Here is a 22,935-nt window from a genome sequence, read left to right as displayed (position 1 = left end):
CGCAACTGTTTAAATTTTATTGCATCACAATGCACATTGTTACGTCCACATCCTTTCCACACAATTGTACTCGTGCTTCAAGAGTCAGTCCTCTTGAGTAACCACCAGAGTAACCACCAAAGCAGCGGTTAAAATCAAGAAAGCCATTTGTACGCGCTGCACAAGATCTTCTGGCAGCCTCTGGTGGAAGCCCTAGCAAACAGTGGTGCCACGCGGCATGGTGTGAACAATTATGGTCAAGCAGCACATCCCCACTTCGCCAAGTATTCAGATCCCCGCCCGAGAACCAGCTGGGACATGGCCTTTCTAGACTTGCCTCATCAAGGCGTAACCGTTTGCTCACTGGTGTTGGACGCTATGGTGCAGACATGTTGCGCTGGAGCTTGGCAGAGAATGCTGCTTGTGAGTGTGGTGAAATGCAAACGGCAGCACACATTATCAAGGATTGCCGGCTATACAGACCACCTCATGGTATGAAAGGTCTAGTTTCCATCGATGACGACACCAGGCTGTGGCTAACCAACGGATGCCCTGACATATAGCGACAACACGAAAGAAGAAGAGTCAGTCAGTAAGATTTTTTGCTTCATTGAGGTATATCTGATATCAGAGACTCGCGCAAAACGCATTTGGCAGTGAAATATCTTCTGCACTCTGCAGTGATATGAAAAATATGTCTTCAAACAAAAATGTCAGAGGATTTACTGATTGGCAGTTTTCGTGACATTATTCGGCAGCACTCACTCGTGCGACCAGGTTTTTTCACGGATGAACCATATCCATTCCCCTGTGAGATCACTAATTTCTGACAGTCTTGTGGAAAACTCGCTTCGAATTGTTTCATAATCCACCTGACCAAGTATTGCTAAACTTGTTAGAGAAAAACAGTACCAAACTTCACATTAAAATGTCGACTTGTAGTAAAAATTTCGTTGACTTTACTACAGTAGGCCTATATCTTGGCATGTCTATTGATCTTATAATTGTAAAAGAGTATAATACATATTTCTAAGATTAAAATGTTGGTGTGAGGGTTTTAAATTAGAAATTATAAAACAGCAGTGTCTAAGATTATAAGTTAGCGGTAAACACTCAAGTGGCCCGCGCAATCATTTGTACACCGCATGTGGCCCTTAGGCCAAAAAGATTGGACATCCCTGTTTTTAATCCTTCCGGTTCAAGACAATACTTGAGTTATAGAGCGAATGATTGTATTTGTGCCTCCACACTATATCACGTTCATTTTGAAATGGTTTTATTCTTCTTCTCATTGGCGAAAACTTTGATTTTCAAAAACTAGCTGTAATATTTCAAAAAACCTGTGTAAAACTTGTGAAGAAAGGCAGAAAAGGATCCAGAAAGATCGTGTGTCTATCGCAAAGCAAGTACAGGGTGCGGCAGAAAAACCTACCACATTTCAAATTGTTATTGTACCAAAGCTGTTGCAGTCTGACAGGAGGTTGAATTGAAATTTTGCAGAAAAGGACTTACCATTTGTGTTTCAGGTTTTAGTTTTTATAAGTAAATAATGTTTTGTTCAAATTTTTAAAATTTTGTATCTGTATGTAAAATGACCTGGACTGGCGAACACTGTGCATTTAGTGTGGAAGATTTCATTAGAATTGGAGAATCTGTGACTCGAACGCTAAGAAATTTAATTTTAAGACTCTGGGTCAAAAAAATTCAGAGCTACGGGTTTAGCACAAAGCGAAAGCCACCTGGAAGGCCTCGAAGTGTTCGAATTCTAACAAACATCCTTGCTGTAAAAGAGTCAATTTTGCAATCTCTTAGTCATTCAGCTCGCAAGCTCGGCATTGAGGCTTTTGAGTGAAATGAGCGAAATACATCAAATGGTAACCTTTTGACTTTGAAATGAGACAATAAATGTTTTGATTGCTTATAAATTTTGTCTTTTTTTTCTAGTTTGAAATGTGGTAGGTTTTTCTGCCGCACCCTGTACAATTAATCAGCTTGGCATGCGCAATAACTTCTCTAGCAAATGGAAGATCAAAATAAATCAACACAAATTACTTGCTTCCTCTAAACAGCAAGTCTATGCTATGCGAGACTAATACATAAAATCAACCCTGCAAGTGAAGATGCAAAAACATCTCCAACAATATCTTTTGAGTATTAAATCCGTTTTACCACAGTATCTCAACTCTACTGGTGACCTATCACTGCTAACCAACTTAGTACATGAATCATGGACACTCTTTATACCGACTGATGAGGCCTATCAGAAACTTTCCAGCTATAAAAAGCGTCAACTACGCACTGACAGCAAAGTGGCTCAAGAATACCTCAGGTAATACTCTCCTTGATTGCAACCTAGTAAAGATTTCTAAGAAGGTATTATTCACCCCTTGTATATTCATGACTCTCCTTGTGTCCATCATACACCCCACAAGGGGAATCCTGTGTTGAACTAAGATTTGTATTCCTTGTGTGAGAGGGCAGAGGCTTGGTGTCCGCCTCGATAGTTCAGTTGGTTAAACGCCTGACTTCACGAACGAAGATCCTTCAAGATCAAGCAGCGCCAGTTCGACTCTCGGGATGCACGCTTGAGTGACGCATATCAAGGCAGTTTTCCATTCAGCGGCACTTAGGCCTAATGAATGGAATAACTCACAGACAACACTTTCAACTACAGTCCGAAACCTTCGCTTGGTCAAACTCGATAACCGGGGCTGCGTCAGTGGTTTAAAGCCTCTACAAGTAGGCTATGTGAAACTGTCAGGAATAAGCTCTCAAAGAAGCTTTCTCAGCCGAGGCTAAAGATGGTGGGAATCGAACCCACTTATCGAAGTGTATTCCCTAACCTTAACCCACTAGACCACGCCGGCTACGGCGGAACGTTCACTGATTTTACTTTCTATCAAAAGTATGTGCGTTTGTTCTGTTTTACGTGTAACTTTCTGGTTGGTTGAAACGCTGTTCCTGTAACTTCTGATTAGTCCAATGATTCATTTGTCTTACCAGAAATTTTCATGTTAAAGTGCCATTCCAATCAATCAGTCAACTCACGTTTGAATGAAAGGCTGCCATCGAAGTTTTGATTTTGCTGAGCATCAGTTTTTATTGTTTGAGGCCTATTGATTGTGAGGGTTTTGAAAACTTTTCCGTCGGTTTATTCCACTTATCTGTACTCCGACCGAACATTGCATAATTCTCTTCATGTGATTGTGGCACTGAAGGATTGACCGTAGACCTTATCACTAATGATCGACCATCCACCGTCCAAAAAATGGAAGACGTTTGCATGGTTGCATGATGAAACCAAAAATAGATTATCCTCCTGTAATCTTTCTGGTGTAGTCCGATACACATCGCTGATCTAAGGAGATAAAAAATATATCATCCGCCCTAGAGGCTGAAATGAAAAAAGAAGAACAGGCTTACATTGGTCCACACACCGGGATAGATTTTAGTGAACAAATGCAAATTATGACTACCTTTGTTTCACTGCACCCAGACTAATGTTCGGTTGGTGATAATGCAGCTAAGTGGGCGGGAAGACAAAGAAAGTGATTTTCGTGTCCACTTCAAGTCAAGTGTGCCATTAAGTGTTTTGCCACAGACACATTAAATTATGCAGACAATCCACGGCACTCTGCTGCCGTGCAAGGCTGCAACTTACATATCTTTCTTAAAACGTGCAATCCTAATAACCACACAAATTACTACCCAGGTACCACATGGTGAGGCAGAGCATGCTGTTGCCTAGCGACGCCTTCACTTCGCGTGAGCTTATAACCATGCAAGGATCAAGGTGAGTTCTCTAATATATGGTTACCTGGACCTTAACGCACGACATTTATGAACAAACCTGTATTTGAAAACAACGTAGGCTACGGAACTTGGTATAGGAGCACCAAAGAACATCTAGGGTTTTTACAAAGAATTTGAGTATTTACAATGAGTATTTAAAAAATATTCTAAAATATTTTTTGAAAATGTGACACATGAATCACCTCCCACGCTCCTCTCAACTACGCTCATGTCAACTGCGCGCTTGGCTTGCTGAAACTACGCCCTAACACCTTCTACTCACGTGAAGTCCAACAAATGGACAATGACCATACAAAGCCAAGTGACGTAGCTGGATTTAAAAGATTTATTTTTAAACTCGCACAAAAGAACTACGGTACATTAACAAGGATTTGCTTGGCACGTTTTTGACAGGTCATACGTTTTCAGAAATGATAACGATAAAATTTAATTACATCTAAAAAACAAAATCAAGCTGTTAGAGATTGAATTTATCTAACAGTCAATCTCTTCAAGATCATTTCTGAGGCGAGTCTGAATAGGCTACCAGACAAAGATCTTGGAAACTCTTCATATAAAATTTAATTCTATTTCGATTAAAGATCACATATTCGACTGTCAAACATGTTCAAATAACAAACCATCCTTGGAGTCCTTTAGAATTATGCGTAAATGTTTCACCGAATTCGACACTAAAATCCACGAGGCTTTGCTAATAAAATCATACAATCCTCGCCTCAATACACAGTTGTTTGCCTCAGGTGCTTCTTATTTACTCAACGTCTTTTCTTGATACGTCATATGATGCGTCTTTGCCTGGTGTAATTTAAACGCCATGTGATGTGCCTTTCTCCTTTGTTCTGCCGTTTCATTTTGCATTTCGCTTTTCAATTCAGTGTTTAGATCAGTTATTCATTTTCATTGTAGATATGATAAGTAGGTGTTTTTTGTTACTTGATAAGGGCTAACGTGTGTATGGCCGAAAACGTTTGTAGCTTATAGTTTGTTCAATTTTTAATCGATTATGTTAAATGCCGTGTGGTTGCTTGGTTGTATATGTCTGTGGTTGAAGAAAGTGACCTCTTTACCAAAATTGCTTCATATAAAACGTAACAATTTATCGGTAAAGCGGTAATTGCGTTGCCTACAGCTCCTTTTTTCTACTCTGCGTGTCCTTATTCATTTAATTTTTTGTATTTTACTTATCTGTAACATTTTATGTGATCTGTTCCTCGCAGTTTTGTGTAGTTTCCAATTTCGAGTCTTAGTTGTGCTCTTGTTAAGGTTGAGCTAGTAAGTTTGACTATGGTTCTAGGTAGGCTAAAGTTAATCAATCTTGTTTTCGTTTAGAATTAATTTCTTGAGCAAATAACTTCCCTTCAAGAATCAAATATGTTCTGAAAACACATGAAATGCGCATAAATATCGCGTCGAAATATATGGTAGATTCTTCTTCGATCTTTGATCATGTTTGATCAGCTGTGATCTCCCATATGATCTGCCTCCATTTTGTTTTGTCTTTGGTTTTTATTAGTGCTTTCGACATGCTTTTTATTCCCTTAATTTGCTTGATATTGTCAAAATACTTCACTTTTTGTCTTTCTTTTGTTCGTTGGCGTTGCACCACCCCAGACAACATTGAATTTTTCAACGAATTGATTCTTGCTATGTGTCCGAAATATCTCAATTTTGTGAGGTTAATATTATTAATCAGTCTCTTTTTATCATCTGTTTGTTGGGAAACAAAATTCATTTGTTTTTCTTTCCATCCAGCTGATGCGTAATAGTCTTTGTAACACCATATTTCAAAGCTTTTTAACTTTTTAATGTCACGTTTTGTGCATGTCCAAATTTCACATCCATATGTGGCAATTGAGAAAACGAGAGTTTGCAGCAATCTTAATTTTGTGTTTTTACCAATTGACCTCTATTTCCACACCGTTGTAACTGATGTCACAGCTGTTTTTGCCATAGCAGTTCGCCTTCTAATTTCCGTGCTATCATCGTAAGTGTCAGTTATGACACTGCCAAGATAGCAGAAATTACTTACATTTTCAACAACATTATCACCAATGTATAAGTTTGGACAAATTTCATCTTTTTTGCTTATGGCCATCACTTTTGTTTTTGTGGGATGTAATTGCAAACAATATTGTTCAATTCTTGACTTGACCCTATTCAAAAGTTCTTGCAGTTCAGTTACACTTCCACCGACCAACACTATGTCGTCAGCATATCGAAAGTTGGTTACCATTTTTCCTCCAACTTTCACAGAGAGATCAAAATTCTCCAAAACTTACTCACTATGTGTTCAGTATATAGATTGAAAAGATATGGTGACAATATGCATCCCTGTCTGACACCTTTTCCAATGGAAAACTACCCGTGAGGTCAATTTCAGTTTTTAGTCTACTGCTGCTTTTTGAGCAGTGGGCTATACAGGCTTCGGATTAAATTGATCAGATGTGTAGGAAAACCATAACCAGTGTTGTACGCGTCAATGAAATAAATTGACGGCGTCGGCGTTAGCGCAAATTGCCTAAAAATTTCACGGCGTAAAGTACTGCGTCAGCTCATAAAGAAATTGACGGCGTCAGCGCTAATTTCTAACGCTATTTTAACCAGGGTCTCACAAAAAGGAAGCATTTCGCCTTACCAAGTTTAGGCTAACAATAGCTATAAATAAAGAGCAGATATTATGTTTTGAGACTGTATTGTAATTAGCTGCTTAACTTGTTAGTTATTCCCTTGTAGAAACACAAGCATTTCCAAATGTTTATCTGACAATATGCTGCGTTTGGGACACATAATGTCCTTTCCAAGTGAAAATATGCGTTCCACAGCACCGCTGGATGGTATTGGTGTGTTGTATTTCAAAAACAAGTTTTGAAAACGTTTACTCGGAAAGTTATCACTGTTCCAAGCGTGCTGTGATGGTTTAGCATATATAAATCTTTTATCGAGGTCCACTGCACCAACATCGCTGTTTTCAGGGACATAGAGCTCTTAAAATAAAGTATCTTCAACCACTACGATGACATTCATTGATTTTTCGCTTTCTCTCTCTGATCTCTCGTTCTCGATACTGCTCACAATATCAGTGATCACAATGTGGCAAATTTCTTCCGCTTGTATTCCAGCGTGACGCGACAATTTATCGAAAGACAATTTATCGAACGACAGTCCATCGAACCGACGGTTTATCGAAACGATAGTTTATTGAACGACGAAGCACATATGCAATGGAATACTCAGGGGTTGAGGGTTAGGGGTTAGGGTTAAGGTTAAGGTTAGGGGTTAGGGGTTAGTGGTTGGGGGTTAGGTGTTAGGGGTTAGGTGTTAGGTGTTAGGAGTTAGGTGTTAGGGGTTAGGGGTTAGGGTTAGGGTTAAGGTTAGGGGTTGGGTTAGGGGTTGGGTTAGGGGTTGGGTTAGGGGTTGGGTTAGGTGTTAGGGGTTGGGGTTAAGGTTAGGGTTTCGATTAATTGTCGTTCGATAAATTGTCGTTCGGTGAACAGTCGTTTCGATAAACAGTCGTTTCGATTAACCGTCGTTCGATTAACTGACGTTCGATCAATAGTCGTTCGATAAACTGTCGTAGTACCGTATTCCAGGGAGCCATTCCAACCAACGCGAAGGCCGCTAATTCGGATGAGTCGTGTTTTCCAAAATACATTGTGAAACTCTTATTGTGAAACAAGATTTTCCATGAAAACGAGAATTGACGCATAGCCCATGACGCTTAAAATCGGTTGACGGCGCTATCACTTGCGTCAACTAAACAATAAACTGACGGCGCTAGCCTCAGCGTCAACAAAACGTTGACGCCGTCAACGTACAACACTGGCCATAACCTTTCAGAATTGTCCACAATTGTTGGTGCTTTAGTGAACCAAAAGCCTTTCGATAGTCTAGAAAACATATAGATGAGTTGAAAAGTTGCGTTCTCTTCATTTCTCTATCAGCATTTTAAGATTGAATATTGCGTCTTTTGTTCCTTTGCGTGGTCTAAAACCAGCCTGTTCAGGAGCTAATTCGTGTTCAATTTTGTTTTCTAGTCTTTTTTTTAATTGTTGTTAACATTGCCTTGCTGGCATGACTATATAAGGCAATTGTACGGTTGTTGCTGCACTCCGTTATATCGCCTTTGTTTGGTAATGGGACAAATATTGACTTTATCCAATCATCTGGCCAAATGTTGGTCTCCCATATTCTGATACAAAGTTTATAAATTGTTCTCACTGCATTTTCTCCAATATTTTTCAATAGTTCGATGGGTAGGCTATATCATCAGATCCGGGACTTTTTTTGTTTTTAATAGTGTTTAAAGCATTTTCTACTTCACTCAGCAGTGGTCGTGGCTCTGTATCATTTTCATCTTTGCATTGTGTAATTGGATTTGTTTGTACATTATCGATAGAATTTTTTCCTTTGTGTAATTCTTCGCAATATTCTTTTCATCTTTTTTTTACCGTATCTTTCTGCCACAAAACTTCACCATCTTTACTTTTTATGTAGATTAGAGAACATATTAAAAAAAAGTTAACAATTTGTTCATAAACATAATAGCATACTGTCCGCCTATTTTTAATATGTGCGTCGCTGCAGCAGATGGGTGTTTTGAACAGTAGACACTTTAAATACAAGACAATTTTCCCTATGAACCAGCTGACTGCAGCATTGTGAACCTTCTAACATTTAGGCAGAGAGTTGATTCTTGCTTTGAACTTGGTTTGGTAATTACAGAAAAAAAACAGAAATAGCGGGGTTGAGATTCGAACCCACATCATGGAAATGACTACTTCTCTAGTTCACACCCTCAAACCACTAGGCCACGCTGCCGACGGCGAAACTTTCACTTAATTTACTTTCTATCAAAAATGCTTCGAGAAGAACGCTCACAATATCACGTGCATGAGTCACAATCAGTGACTTCTGATCGATTCATAAAAACTCATCTGCCACAGCGACCGACAGATTACAAGTACGCACACAGTCCACAGTGCAAACTATGCTTCCTAGCGTTGTACATAGCGATGGTGACAAAATAATGCATTCAGTTATAACATTCAGTAAAATTAATGTTTTCAATCGAGTTTTGAAATCGTTTAAATTGTTACAAGTTTTTATATAATTTCGAGATGTCCAACTACCGACTAATTGAACCGGTTGCGGTAGGCCTATTTTGTCTTACATAAAGAGTTACATCAAAACTTTAATTTGAAAAGGTCTTTTAATACAAATTAACAATTGCTTTTGATGAGTTATAAAATTAAACGTTACCATTTTTACAGCCTCATTGTCGAATGTTCATCAACAGTGGTTGGTCAAATGATGATCAATCAAAAAGCTTCTATGTCAGCATTTTATTGGATTGAGACTGTACTTATGATGCAACAATTAGTACCAACTTCAATTTTCATAATAGATGCGGTAGGTGTGATGACATCATCTGCATCAAATCTATGCAGGAAAACTGCACTGATTTCAGCAGAGCACGCTATATTTTTCTTTTTTTAACACTGACTTCATGGCATTGCATCAACTTTGGTGTTTAAAAAAAATCAAAATCATTTCAAAATCAAATCATGAAACTGGAATGTACTTTACAATATAAACTAACCATCAATTCTAGATTTATATCAAGTCTAAACTTGCAAAATTAGAAGTAACATAGGTAAAAAATCTCTTGTTTTGTATTAGTTGCAAGAAAACTTAGCAACCTCGATATGTAGTAACCAGAAAGTTGAATAAATGGTGACCACCTTGTTAGGACACCTCTATCAGATGACCACCTTGTTAGGACACCTCCATCAGATGACCACCGTGTTAGGACACTTCTATCAGATGACCACCGTGTTAGGACACCTCTATCAGATGACCACCTTGTTAGGACACCTCCATCAGATGACCACCGTGTTAGGACACTTCTACCAGATGACCACCTTGTTAGGACACTTGTATCAGATGACCACCTTGTTAGGACACCTCTATCAGATGACCACCTTGTTAGGACACCTCCATCAGCTGACTACCTTGTTAGGACACTTCTATCAGATGACCACCTTGTTAGGACACTTGTATCAGATGACCACCTTGTTAGGACACCTCTATCAGATGACCACCTTGTTAGGACACCTCTATCAGGTGACCACCTCGTTAGGACACCACCATCAGGTGACCACCTTGTTAAGACACTTGTATCAGATGACCACCTTGTTAAGACACTTGTATCAGATAACCACCTCTTTAGGACACCTTCATCAGATGACCACCTTGTTAGGACACTTCGATCAGATGACCACCTTGTTAGGACACTTGTTTCAGATGACCACCTCGTTAGGACACCTCTATCAGGTGACCACCTCCTTAGGACACCTCTATTAGATGACCGCCTTATTAGGACACCTCAATCAGGTGACCACCTTTTGAGGACACTTCTATCAGGTGACAGCCTTGTTAGGACACTTGTATCAGATGACCACCTTGTTAGGACACTTCAATCAGGTGACCACCTTTTGAGGACACCTTTATCAGGTGACCACCTCTTTAGGACACCTCTATCAGGTGACCACCTTGTGAGGACACCTCCATCAGGTAACCACCTCGTTAGGACACCACCATCAGGTGACCACCTCTTTAGGACACTTGTATCAGATAACCACCTTATTAGGACACTTCTATCAGATGACCACCTTGTTAGGACACTCGTATCAGATGACCACCTTGTTAGGACACCTCTATCAGGTGACCACCTTGTTAAGACATCTCAATCAGGTGACCACCTTTTGAGGACACCTCTACCAGGTGACCACCTTGTTAAGACACCTCTATCAGATGACCACCTTGTTAGGACACCTCTATCGGATGACCACCTTGTTAGGACACTTGTGTCAGGTGACCACCTTGTTAGGACACCTCTATCAGATGACCATCTTGCTAGGACACCTCAATCAGGTGACCACCTTTTGAGGACACCTCTATCAGGTGACCACTTTGTTAGGACACCTCTATCAGATGACCACCTTGTTAGGACACCTCCACCAGATGACTACCTGTTAGGACACCTCCACCAGGTGACCACCTGTTTAGGATACCTCACACCTGTATCAGGTGACCTTTAGGACACCTCTATCGGATGACCACCTTGTTAGGATATCTCCATATTGGCTCTACCATATCAATACGCTGACGATATAGGCCTATTTCATGGACCTACAGGCCTTAACGAATCTCAAATAATATTTTCATCGTGGATTTCAAATGAACGTTGATGCTATCATACAAAAAGTTGGAAAAAATGAAATAACACGCATTGCCATGTGATTTATACATCAGAGAAGTCAGCAACGAATTGGTGGGTCTGGGGAGCGAAAGCCCCAGCAGCTATGACAATCACTGGTAGTTTTTCTCCTCCAGTGAAAATCTGTTAAAAGAGGCCGGGAGTGGTGACCATGTTAAAACTCAACTTTCTTTGTTGTTTGTCTTAATTTCTTTTACTAGCCTGTATTAGTTCGCTTATTTCTTTCATTTATTTCTGTTACACATTTCTTTCATTGCATTATACAGTACCGATATTGTGATGAGTAAATTCTTTTAATGTTCTTTAAACCTTAATTAGGGAGTCCGCAGTCTAGTCGACTAATACAGATTAACTTATTTCGTTGTATTAATTATTTCAAAACAGCTATTTCAGAGAAGCAACAATGCAAATTTTGTTTCAGCATTTAAATTCTAGACAAATTATTATTTTAGCAAAAAACAATTATTGTCCTTTTTCAAAAAACATACATGTGCCAAAAAACGACTCATATCCATATGCAACACTCAAATGCCTGATACATCAATTCTTGTTACGGTACTTAATTTTCCAACCAACTACTATTGTTTTTCATCACAAACAATTGAAGTAATAAAAGCTTGTGCACGATGCTGAGGCCGTCTATTCTCGTCGGCCAAAATGGTGGCCTATCATGTTCACCAGTTTGTCCAAAGAGAGTTTGGAAGGTTTTTATTGTCCCTGGACTGACTCGAGAATCTGTTAAATGTAGGTGCTGAACCCGCCATCTGTCGGGGGGAGATGTGATGTTGTGACGAACACAACTGTGGAGGGCACCTGCTCATTGTGCTTCAATCAAGCAATGAATTGCCCAACGGGAATGGTGCGCGTTGGACAAAGGACTGCTTCCTGTGATGTTAGAGTCAACTCAGTAAGCTCTGTTACAAAAGATAACTGAAATATCATCAATAGAAACAAAATTTCAAAGACTTCAACGTTGTAAAAAGTGTTGCTTCCGCTTGGTGGGTTATCAAAAGTGCTCTCGTTTGAGGCATTGTCAAGGCAACTCACTTGCTTGAGAATGAAACTGCTACCCTGTTTGTATTGATTAGTCTTGTGAAATATAACTACTAAACGAGCAATATGTTTATATTACAAAGCGATTAGAAACATTGAACCCACACCCATCATCACGAAAGGCGTGTGTTCCTAATAATCTTTCATTATAGCCGACCGGAAGTTTGGTCCGTGCACAACCTCTCTCCGGATGCGCGCCTCTTTGTTCGGTTTACAACGTGACGGAAAAGTGTTGCCCAGGCTACTTTGGAAGAGATTGCCATCCTTGTCCAGGTAAAAACGGAATGGCCCGTTTCGGTGAGTCCGATTCGGTGAGTCCGATTCGGTGAGTCCAATTCGGTGAGTCCGATCCCTTAACGGGGGATTTTTTGAATTTTTTTTTTTAATTATCGGGTACCATAGCCTAATTATCATTGCCGTTTTAGGGTTAGGGGTTAGGAGTTAAGGTTAAGGGTTAGGGGTTAGGAACTCACCGAATCGGACTAACCGAATCGGACTCACCGAATAGTAGCAGACCCAGGTAAAAATGTCATTACTTTCATCAATAAAATACTTTATGCAATCACTTAATTTACACAATTACAATAACGTAGTTTCCTTGATCAACATCACCAGAAGATTATTTCTTAAAACTTTTGAAAAAATATATTTAATACGCTTTTCATTTGTGGCCATTAAGACTTGATATGTAATTGAACACAGACTTGGACAACTAGAATTTTTTTAGTCTTTCGAAATTAGATTAAAATTATAATTAGAGTAATTTAAGCTTTTAAAAATTAGACTAGGATTAGAATTAGAGCTACCCAAGTTTTCACAAATTAGAGTAGAATTTAAACTAGATTAGAATTAGTTGGACGCAGTTGTCACATATCTTTGTTTAGTTGGATAAACACGCCAATGTGGTAACTCGGGATCAAAGTGTCATTCCACCATCACAGCGCCAAAACCACTTACGCCATAATATAGCCTACATTATAACGTCAATGAATGATGAATTAATCGAATTTTTCATGACTTTGCTGCTCAAGGAGTGGAATGACACATTGATCTTGATCGTTTTATTGCACTTTCTTTGTATAACGTTGATAAGAGCGCAGTATCCTTCCATTTGCGAAAAAATACTGTTGGACAAACTAATTTTTTTAGCTAAACTGGAGATTGGATAAGAAGTACAATTAGAGCAAACAAGTTTTTACCGAATTAGATTAGAATTACAGACATTTCGCTCTAATTTATCGAATTAAACAACTAGAATTATCTAGTTGTCCAAGTCTAATTGAACAAGTGCTCTGACGCCTAAAGCCAGCGCTTACAGCCGACGTGTCGATTCCATTATTCACTGTTGGTTTTTGTTTTTTTTTGTTTTCATATCTTTATCCTGCATTGCGGGAAAGCGGACTTGAGCGCTATGCATCGGTGTACGCCTTCCGCCTTCCGCCTTCCGACGTACACCTGACCCACGCTGCAGCCGACTGCAATGTCTGTTTCCGGTTGTCTACTCTATTCATGACTTAAATTTGGTACTACCCATTACTCGAAATCGATTACTGGGTAGAGGCAATTATCGTAAAGTTTCTTGCCCATAGAAACAACAGCAACTGCGAGTGGCTGGAGTCGAACATGCAGGCCCTCAACTGCGAGCCCAACGCGCTAACCACTCGGCCAAACTACATTTCTGTTTGCAGTTTCAGTTTGTGCAGGTTATAGCGAAGATTTTGATTCAGCTGGTTTGGTGTTAAGTTTGAATTGTTTCGTGGTGTAGCTATTTATTTTGCAGATTCGAGTTTTAAGTTTAATAAAAGCCAAATCATGGTTACAACAAGGTTTAATAATTTCTAGTAATTTGTTGAAAAAACCTAACGTCTATTGGCAGCATTGGTATTTATTAGGTCACCCCCTCATTTCATCTCCAGTTTACAACTATCCTATCTCTCTGTAGGTATCATAGCTACAGCCCTCGATGTACAATGATGTTCCAGCTTGATCGATCTCGTACGTCTTGCCAACTTTTAGTAGGGTTCTTGGTATGTGGTTGAAAATTGTGCAAAAATGTGAATCTTTGAGCTCCTCTTCACCGTTGACATGATGTGACCCAAGAACTTCAGCTGCCGCATTTATAAAGATCTCATTTTCTGCTGCTCCCGGCCCATCTGTTGGAGAACTGCTCTGCTGTTTGAAAAGCTGTCCATGGAATATTAAGAATTCTTCGGTAAAACCACATTTCTGCAGCTTCAAGCTTTTTTCGGGTTTTTGCCGTTAGCGTCCAGGTGTCACATCCGTACATCAAAATTGGCTAAACAAAGCATTTTAACAAATGAATTTTAAAGTTTTGGAGAGCTTTCGATCTTTAAAGATTTTTGTCATGGTGTTGAAACTTGACTTTGATAACGCAATGCGTCGACTAATTTCTTCTTCACATCGGGTGCTTGGGCTCAGTATTGAGCCCAAATAATTGAACTTTTGAACCTGTTCAATTTTGTTATCATTGCAGTACAGTATACCAAATTGTTGGTTCAGGAAGACGTTTCGAGAATGCCAGAGTTTTGGTTATGTTAATTTTTATTTCTAGTCCATATTTTTCACTAGATGTTTGAACTGTGTCTAGTAAAATCTGCAAACCACATTGTGACGTTGCAAGCAAGACTGTATCATCTGCATATCGAATGTTATTTATAAGTTTTCCGTATATTTTAATTCCTTCATCAATATCTTCCAGTTCTCTAAGGATGAGTTCACTGCACAAATTGAAGAGATCTGGGCTCATGACACAGCCCTGTCGAACACCTCTTGATATCTCCATCCATTCAGTGATTCCATGGGGAAGCATGACAGCGGCTTGCTGCTTGTAATATAGATTGTGTATCATAAGGAAATCTATCATCAATCCCAATTCGTTTTAGTGATGAAAGAAGCTGGAAATGGCGTACTTTATCGAAAGCTTTCTGATAATCTTTTCTGATTTGCACTTTTCTTGAATAGATTGATGAATTTTGTTATATTTTTCTCTGTTTGTTTTTGACTGTTGTTTTTGACATAAGATATAAGATTTTGACTGTCTTCTTTCTGACAACTAGCCTAACGTTCCATAAAAATGGTAGCCTATTCTTAAACTGGAAAAAAGAACTTGGATCAAAATTACCTAAATTTTTTTAAACCTGAGTTTTTTCAACGTGACCTTTCCCAAAAAAGCCCACTTGGTGCACGTTAGTATTAGACTATTTACTGCAGGCTTGCCGGGAGAGGTTTGCGGTGGCTTTGGTGAATGTGACGAAGGAATAGATGGGAAAGGAGTGTGCACTTGCGACCCAGGCCATCGAGGGTTCGCTTGCGAACGCTGCCAACAGCAAAGGTTGGTTCAATTCCACTGCGTGGTATGTGAACATATCAAAATTTGTACGAGATGTAACCAGGTGACATGATATTGTGCCTACAACAATTTTATGATCGGCAGAAATACTTGCAAGAACACTGGGGGCATCTGCTTCAAAAAAAGTAATTAAATTAAATTTCAATTTTGAAATGTACAGAATGTGTTTGAAAACATTGAATGTAATATTTGTTGAGTTTTTAGTTTAAAAAGTTTTTGCTTGGAAACGTGACCAGCACTCGTCCAATGATAAATTTCAAACTAAATACTGTTCCTATAAAAGTTACGTAAATACTCTAAAAAGTGGTGACAATACAGTCCAATAAACTGTTGAGGATGATGTTTAAACTCATTTATTTTTCATTTGACAAATCTCGTGCTTGTTTTGCACCAGTGGATTTTCCTATCATCAGGAGAGATGTGATTTATTTATTGTGAGATGCCATCTTCCACAAGATACCACTCCAATTACACTAGTTTGTGATTTGCAGATACGGAAGGAGCTGTCAGTCGTGCGCTTGTTCAACACATGGACATTGTTTTGATGGGATGACTGGAAGCGGCTATTGTTTCTGCGACGAGGGATGGACTGGACAGGCCTGCGATCAGGTGGGTAGTTTCATGTCAACTAGCTGTGGTCATGTCATTGTTGCAGAAAGATATTTGAAATAGTGGTTTTGCTCAGATATTGATGCACCAAGAATTACAGCAGCACGAGGTTTATTGCACTTCACTCCATTACAATCTCGATATGTGTGATGTATAGGGAAACCAAAAGTCAATAAAGTCATAATTTTTCTGCCTTGTTCAAAGTTTATAAAACGTCCATGAACTAAATTTCAGGCTGACACAAAGAGAGGTTTCAAAGTTATTAAGTAAAAAAAATCAAAATTCATGGTTAGGTCAAAATTTTCTTTTAACGTAGTTTTTCTCTCCATTGATATTTTATTAAATCTACACAGATACTGATTTTTTGTTGCAATTTCTGTTGCTTTTCTGACGTAATAATCGATTTGTTGCAATTTCTGAGGTAATAATTTTATTTCGCCTACTACTGACGATTGAATATTAGCCAGCTATCCTGCTGTTGATGAGTTGGTTGCCAGGGTTAAAGCAGTGACCATTAAAAACAGGTCAAGAAGAGCTAGTTTAACTTCTATTGGCCAACCTCCACACTCCAAAGCCAAATGTAACTCAATGGGCCTTTGATTGAAAGCTGCTTTCTATTATTCAAGAAGTCTACCAAAAGTAAGAAATATTGTGGAAGGCTTCCATGATGGTGGATTGGTGGTGTCTTGCTGCGGCGTGCTCAAGATGCTGTAAAAGCTCCCAATTTAGCTACTCACCTTGTAGAAATAGAGGAGCAGTACAGTGCACTGTTTGATATAATTCAGAAGATGGAAAACAGCCGTTACACCATTCAAGAAGCTTACCAGAAAATGAGGTCTCTTAACTTTGGTGTTGATGGCTGCCAAATTGGAAAATATATTCAAGCAAGAATCTTAAGGAATAGCATCAAGTGCATTGTGAAAATGGGACGAGATGATATTTCACCACATTTTTATAGAAGGCTGAGGAACTCCCAAGCAACTTCTGTATCAGTAGAGAGAAGCTTCACTATTTTAGGAAAAATTTTGGTGAGAGACAGAAACTTCAAAGGCGATAATAATGAAACATTACTTGATGTTGAAGTATAATAGTGCAGAACCCTCAGTAATTTCGGGATATTTAAAGACACTCCATATTTATCTTTTGCAGTTTTTTGAGTGACTTCCATTACCTGTTCGTTAGCTGTGGAGTCGTTGAGTCTTCCACATTTTTCTCATATTTCAATAGAAAAGAAGCTGTCCTTACCTAACGGTTTGATTTCTAAATTTCACGTTTGAGTTGCAAACGAAGAAAGTTATTGGTCAAAATTAGGTCAAAATTTGTAAATTATAAAGTCAAAATTTCAAGTTTTTAGGTCAAAAAATTGGTTGCCCTAGTGATGTAACTAGCCTATAAAGCCATGCCTAGTGGTGGGATTCAGTCCAGTTAGCAATCGGTTTGCTTTTACTTAAATTAGCCACATCTGGCAACCGATGACCATGCGCACGATAAGTATATTAGGTTCACTCAAAAAAGTTTTCCAGGAATCTGTTATGTAGAATTTTTTATTTTTAGTAAGCGGTTTGCGCGATTTGGTGCGAATCGATCGAATCCCACCACACTGTTAGAAAAATTCACTGGCAAATCGACTGGCGTCAAGATCTCCTTACCTATAATACCTATGCCGTAAATTTTACTAATACTCTGTCCGTAAGATTGACTACTCTGTTACGTAAATTTTACCGTATGATGTCCATTTATTTTAGCCAATTTAGTGTGATTAACTGTAAAATATTAGGGTACAGTTTTTGCCTGGCGTCAGGATGTACAGACAGGTTGCAGTAAACAAAATTTATAGCCGAGTTATGTATTACAAATTGACTGACTTTTTGGCTGTTAATATTAAATTTTACAGTAAAAACACAACACAATTACAACATCGATACTGATGAGCCCAGCCTCATGGGCGAAACACGTGTCTATCGCTGTCTATTCGATGCTACAATCGGCTGCCAAAATAACTTAAACAATTACAACATTTAATACAGAACGAATTTCAAAAAACATTGAAAACAGTAAATGTGTTTAAGATGGAAACATCGCATCGATTAGATTTCAGTTCAGTCGTCACAGCTGACCAATCGGTCAATCATGAAAACTGAACTTGGGGTGACATTCTTTTTCCTTTTCTTTCTCTTACTGCGTCCAGTAGGCTACCCGGTGCATTTACAGTCGCCATATACCTAAAAGCAAATATATAAGTGAGTAAATACATTATGTTATTAGTTTTGCATAATTATGAAAAGCAAGCTGACTAAGAGTATAGGTTTACCACGGACAAATTAGTTATTTTTAGTTATGAAGCAATAAAAAGCACAAAGGCAATTTGTCCCGAGATTACAGAGTGAAGTTTCCGATTGTTGCATTGTTGTTGCCGGGGAATTATTCCATCCATTTGATGCCGCTGAATGGAGAGCAGTCCTGAATGGCGTTGCTTAAGCGCACATCCAAGAGCCGAACCAGCGCCGCTTAATCTTGAGTCCGGCGCGTAAACACTGAGCTGACAAGGCTTGTATTGTAGTGTTTAGCATACAAGTGATATGGTGCAAGATTTTAGATGAAGCTAATAAATGGACTCCTCCATAAAAGTCTTTCTCCCCACCTAGCGTCAGGCTGGAGTCAGTGCTACTAAACTTTTGCAATCACAACAAATTGCCATAAAGCGAAATGTTTCAGGCGAAATATAGATTGATTTTCATTACTGCAGACAGGACGTCACTGTTTCGACCTTAAGGTCTCATCAGTGCAGTTAAAGTACACTAGACTTAAACGCCTTATCTGTGAGGATTTTCATTCTCAGGTTTGAAATGCCTCTTCTAAAACCTAATTCAAGCAGTTTAGCATACTTATGGATACTTTTGACTGTTTAGTAAATCACTATGGTAGACTGCATCACCGAAGACTATAATGTGAATGTGTTGGCTCCAAGTAAGTCAATCTTCTGAGTTTCCTACACAAAGAGCTAATGCTGTATTGCTTGCACAACAATAAACAGGGATTGGAACCATTATTTGGTTAGCATCATCCTTTGTACTGCTAGTTGTGATTCTGGGCAGGTAGCGAACATTTGACAATACATGGCGGAACGTCACAGGAACCCGAAAGTGTGGAAAAAACTTTGGTGTTCGTTTTTTAGAAAATCGCTCACCCCTCATTGTGCAATTCAAGCTGCACAGAACATGCGATATGTCTCGACAACGGCCAGTGCGTGTGTGAGTATGGTTACGCCGGTGAAGGTACATACATGTGCGAGGTCTTGGACTTATGCGCAGAGAATCCGTGCTCCGTCCATGCAACCTGCAATTCTCTCAACCACTCCGTTACATGTCAATGCAACTTTCCATACGCAGGCAAGTATCATTCTTTGTGTTACAAGTGATATATGATTGCACATCGCACTCGAAACAAATTACTTGCTATAATCCTTACTCTTGTATCCAACGTTTTTTGTTGATGATCAATTTTTCAAATGATTGAAGTTTACCAGCTCAGTGTCAACAAGTCGCTCTCACCGATAGCTCAGCGGTTATGCGCCCGGCTCAAGATCACACGGCACTGGTTCGACTCTCGGGGTGTGCGCTTGAGCAACGCATTTCAGGACTCCTCTCCATTCAGCGGCACCTAGTGAATGGAATAATACCCAGGCAAAAACACTTCAACAATCGGAAAACTTCACTCTGCCAATCTTGGTAACCGGCCCTGCGTCAAGAGCCTCTACAAGTATGCGAAACTACCAGGAATAACCTATCAAGGCTTTGTCAGTCCGAGGATAAAGATTCAAAACCAACCAACCAAACCAATATAACTATAATCGTTTTGCAGTGGAATGGCCTCACACTCTTTGCTTTGTCTGGAAGGCGCAATGTGAGAAAAAAAGACATTGTTTGCATAACAATAACAATAGTCCAGCCGGAGACTTCTCCGCAATAGTCAAGACAAGAAGCTAAACCAATAAACTCAAAAGGAAATTGAACAAAAACAGATTGTGCTACGGCATGGAGGTTCCCCAGCATCCCAACAAGCAATAATGCGACGAAAAATACCAGTTTACTTGCGAAGATGCCTGTACCTAAAGTTGATTGGTGTTAATTTGATAGCTTACATTCAACTAGCACACATGAACTTAGCCCTTTGCTTTTCAACCATTTTGGCAAGTTAACTGGTCAAGGAGGGCCCTTTTTAGATCAAGTTCTATCAGCTGTTACGTGTGATCCACTGATGCTACTTCAACAAAAGTTGCATTGGTGTGTAGAAAAATCATTTGTCTATAAGTTTGAAAAGTCAATATTCTAACATTTAATATGCTAAACTTGATATTTCGATTGTTGCAAAGGTACCCAACAACGACAATTTTGCTTTATCTTGCCGCCGTTTAATTAACGTGCTAATCTGATTTCATGCAAAGTTCTGAAGAACAAAGAGCTCGATCAACCTCACGAAATGTGTGTGCCCACTCATTGCATTGATAAAGATTAACGACTTGAGAGCAAATCTTATTGTGCTCATTCCTTTTAAAACAGTTACAACCAGACTAATACTTTTTTCACAAATTTGGAGAAAAAAAATGCATTTGTTGTTTTATATTTTTGTCCTAATCTAATGCTTTTCAAAACCCATGGGCTAGCTTCTGGTTTTATGGAACCAAGATTCTCGTAAGTAACACCTTATTTGAAAAGTTGTTTACAACTTCGTTTATGTACATGTAAGTCTATAATTGAGTTTGGAGTATGGGTATTTTTGATAGAGAGGCAATTGAATAAACTGTTGAAATTATTTGAAATTTCAAATTAGTTGCTTTTAGAATTATTGATTTACAAGTCGCATCACAAATATCATGCAGGCTACATCTTAAGTCATTTGACTTACGGGTGTTTATAAACATGACTCATGTATTACATCGACTAAAATACAACATTTACATCCACAAAGCGAAGTTCGAACGTCACGGATGGAAGATTGTGTTAATCAATTTGATGTTTTCAGTCCGCCATTGTCGAAACAATGCAACAGCAAAGTGAGGAACATGCGTAAATAAAGAAAAAGTGAAATAAACCAACAATCAACAAATCAGTCTTTTCGCATTGCTTCAACGTTTACAAATGTTGAATCAATGCAAAAGGACTGAATTGTTGACTGGGTCGTTATTGTTTGAAACGCAAAAAAATTTGCACAAAGTGACAAAGCGATGCCACAATAAAGCAACGCATATTGAATAAGTTGTGAAGAAGGGGTGTTCTTCCCGGCCATCAGCACAAGGCTGATCACTCGCTAGAACAGCGAGCAGCAGTAACGCTTCGCTAACCATAACGGTGTAGCTTCCACGCTAGCCATTAAGACCTCCAATAAACGATAAGTTTCTGGGCAGCCGATTGTAGCATCGAATAGACAGCGATAGACACGTGTTTCGCCCATGAGGCTGGGCTTGTCGATTGTGTTTCTGGTCAGAAACAAAAACAATTTACTTCTACTGTAGTTTCTAAGATAAAATGATTATAAGGATTCTCCAAAGTTTATCGTAAAAAATATTGCAAGAGATATAATAAACACAATCACTTTGTGACAGATTATGAGAAGACTTCCTAGATTTTTTTCCAAACATTTGCAGGATTGCAAATTAATTTTTATTTTGATTTAATGTGCCGTTCTACATTTCCAAGGAAGAATGGCCTCCTTCATCCCAGACCTGAACCCCCCAGACTTTGGCATCTGGTCTTACCTGGAGAGCAAGGTTTCGACTAAACAGTAAACACCACCAAAGCGCTGAAGGCTAATCTGAAAAAAGAATGATCCAAAATACCTCAAAAAGTTATTCGTGACTCTTGCAGGATCTTTTCGAAGCGTCTCCAACTTGTGATCGACGCAAATGGCGGACACATTGAGGAAAACTTGTTTTTCTTAAATATTTATTTATTCGAAAATAATATTAAATGTTTATTACTCAAAAATTGTCTACCATTTGTTAAATACAACAGTTGTTTGAAGTTTTAACGTTAATTGTTGATGACCCTGTAGTAGATGTGCAACGCAAACGGGACGCAAAACTACGTATGGATACCGATGTTCTGGTGGCAAGAATTTGATTGATTGCTTGATAGCATTATAAGTTCTATAACGGCAACAAACATGGAAAACGGCCTATAAAAGAACGAAGAAGACGTTAAACAAACTCAAAAATACAGAAAACCTACAAGAGCCACAGACACTTCGTAAGAAGGCAAACGGAGCGAGCCATTTGACTTTTAAGGAAGATGTGTAAACGGTACACAAGACACAATGTTACAACGGTACGGCAATGCTGAAGTGAAAAAGGTGCTAAACGCTAAACGCGATTAATTGAACAGCGGGGTCCTATCCTCCCGCACGGCGCGAGAGCTAATAGTTCCTTTGTTCCCAGAGAGCGGCCGGTCGGCTCTGACAGTCGGATGAGGTAGAGGTCTCGTGCAAGTTCGAAGTGACCATGACGGTCAAGCAGCCACCCCCAACCAAGCTGATCAGGAACAGTTTGTCAAATGCTACATTATCAACACAAGAAACAAAAATCAAAGAAAAACAAACTTACATTCATGGACAATGAAAATACATAGGTTCACGTAGTTGGTGCTCATAATCAACAAAAAGCTTCACAAAACCATATATGAGTCTACAACAATAAATTATACTCTAACAATTTCTAATTTTCTGCCATTAGGAATTTTATAATGTTTTTTAAATGCAAAAAAATGATTTTTTATATTTAACCAAAATAACTTTTTTAAGACAAAACTGTGAAAGTTTCTTCCAATGTAATCTTTCA

At 38.9% G+C, this 22,935-nt stretch overlaps 1 protein-coding gene across 1 annotated transcript in view; it reads left to right on the top strand.

Annotated features, from left to right (window-relative positions):
• The first annotated feature begins 2,265 nt into the window (after positions 1 to 2,265).
• Positions 2,266 to 22,935, top strand: part of LOC145784670 (stabilin-2-like) — a 47,113-nt gene continuing 26,443 nt past the window's right edge. The window contains exons 1-8 of the mRNA XM_082596538.1: positions 2,266 to 2,308; positions 3,692 to 3,772; positions 9,063 to 9,201; positions 11,820 to 11,978; positions 12,277 to 12,397; positions 15,356 to 15,476; positions 15,986 to 16,103; positions 19,279 to 19,492. Coding sequence (XP_082452664.1) covers positions 3,699 to 3,772; positions 9,063 to 9,201; positions 11,820 to 11,978; positions 12,277 to 12,397; positions 15,356 to 15,476; positions 15,986 to 16,103; positions 19,279 to 19,492 — 946 coding nt within the window. The 5' untranslated portion in view covers positions 2,266 to 2,308; positions 3,692 to 3,698. The remainder of the gene's footprint in view (positions 2,309 to 3,691; positions 3,773 to 9,062; positions 9,202 to 11,819; positions 11,979 to 12,276; positions 12,398 to 15,355; positions 15,477 to 15,985; positions 16,104 to 19,278; positions 19,493 to 22,935) is intronic.

This window comes from Aplidium turbinatum, chromosome 15 (genome assembly GCF_918807975.1).
Source record: "Aplidium turbinatum chromosome 15, kaAplTurb1.1, whole genome shotgun sequence".
Taxonomy (NCBI): Eukaryota; Metazoa; Chordata; class Ascidiacea; order Aplousobranchia; family Polyclinidae; genus Aplidium; species Aplidium turbinatum.
Note: the sequence above shows the minus strand (reverse complement) of the source record. Positions and strands in the feature narration are given on the sequence as shown.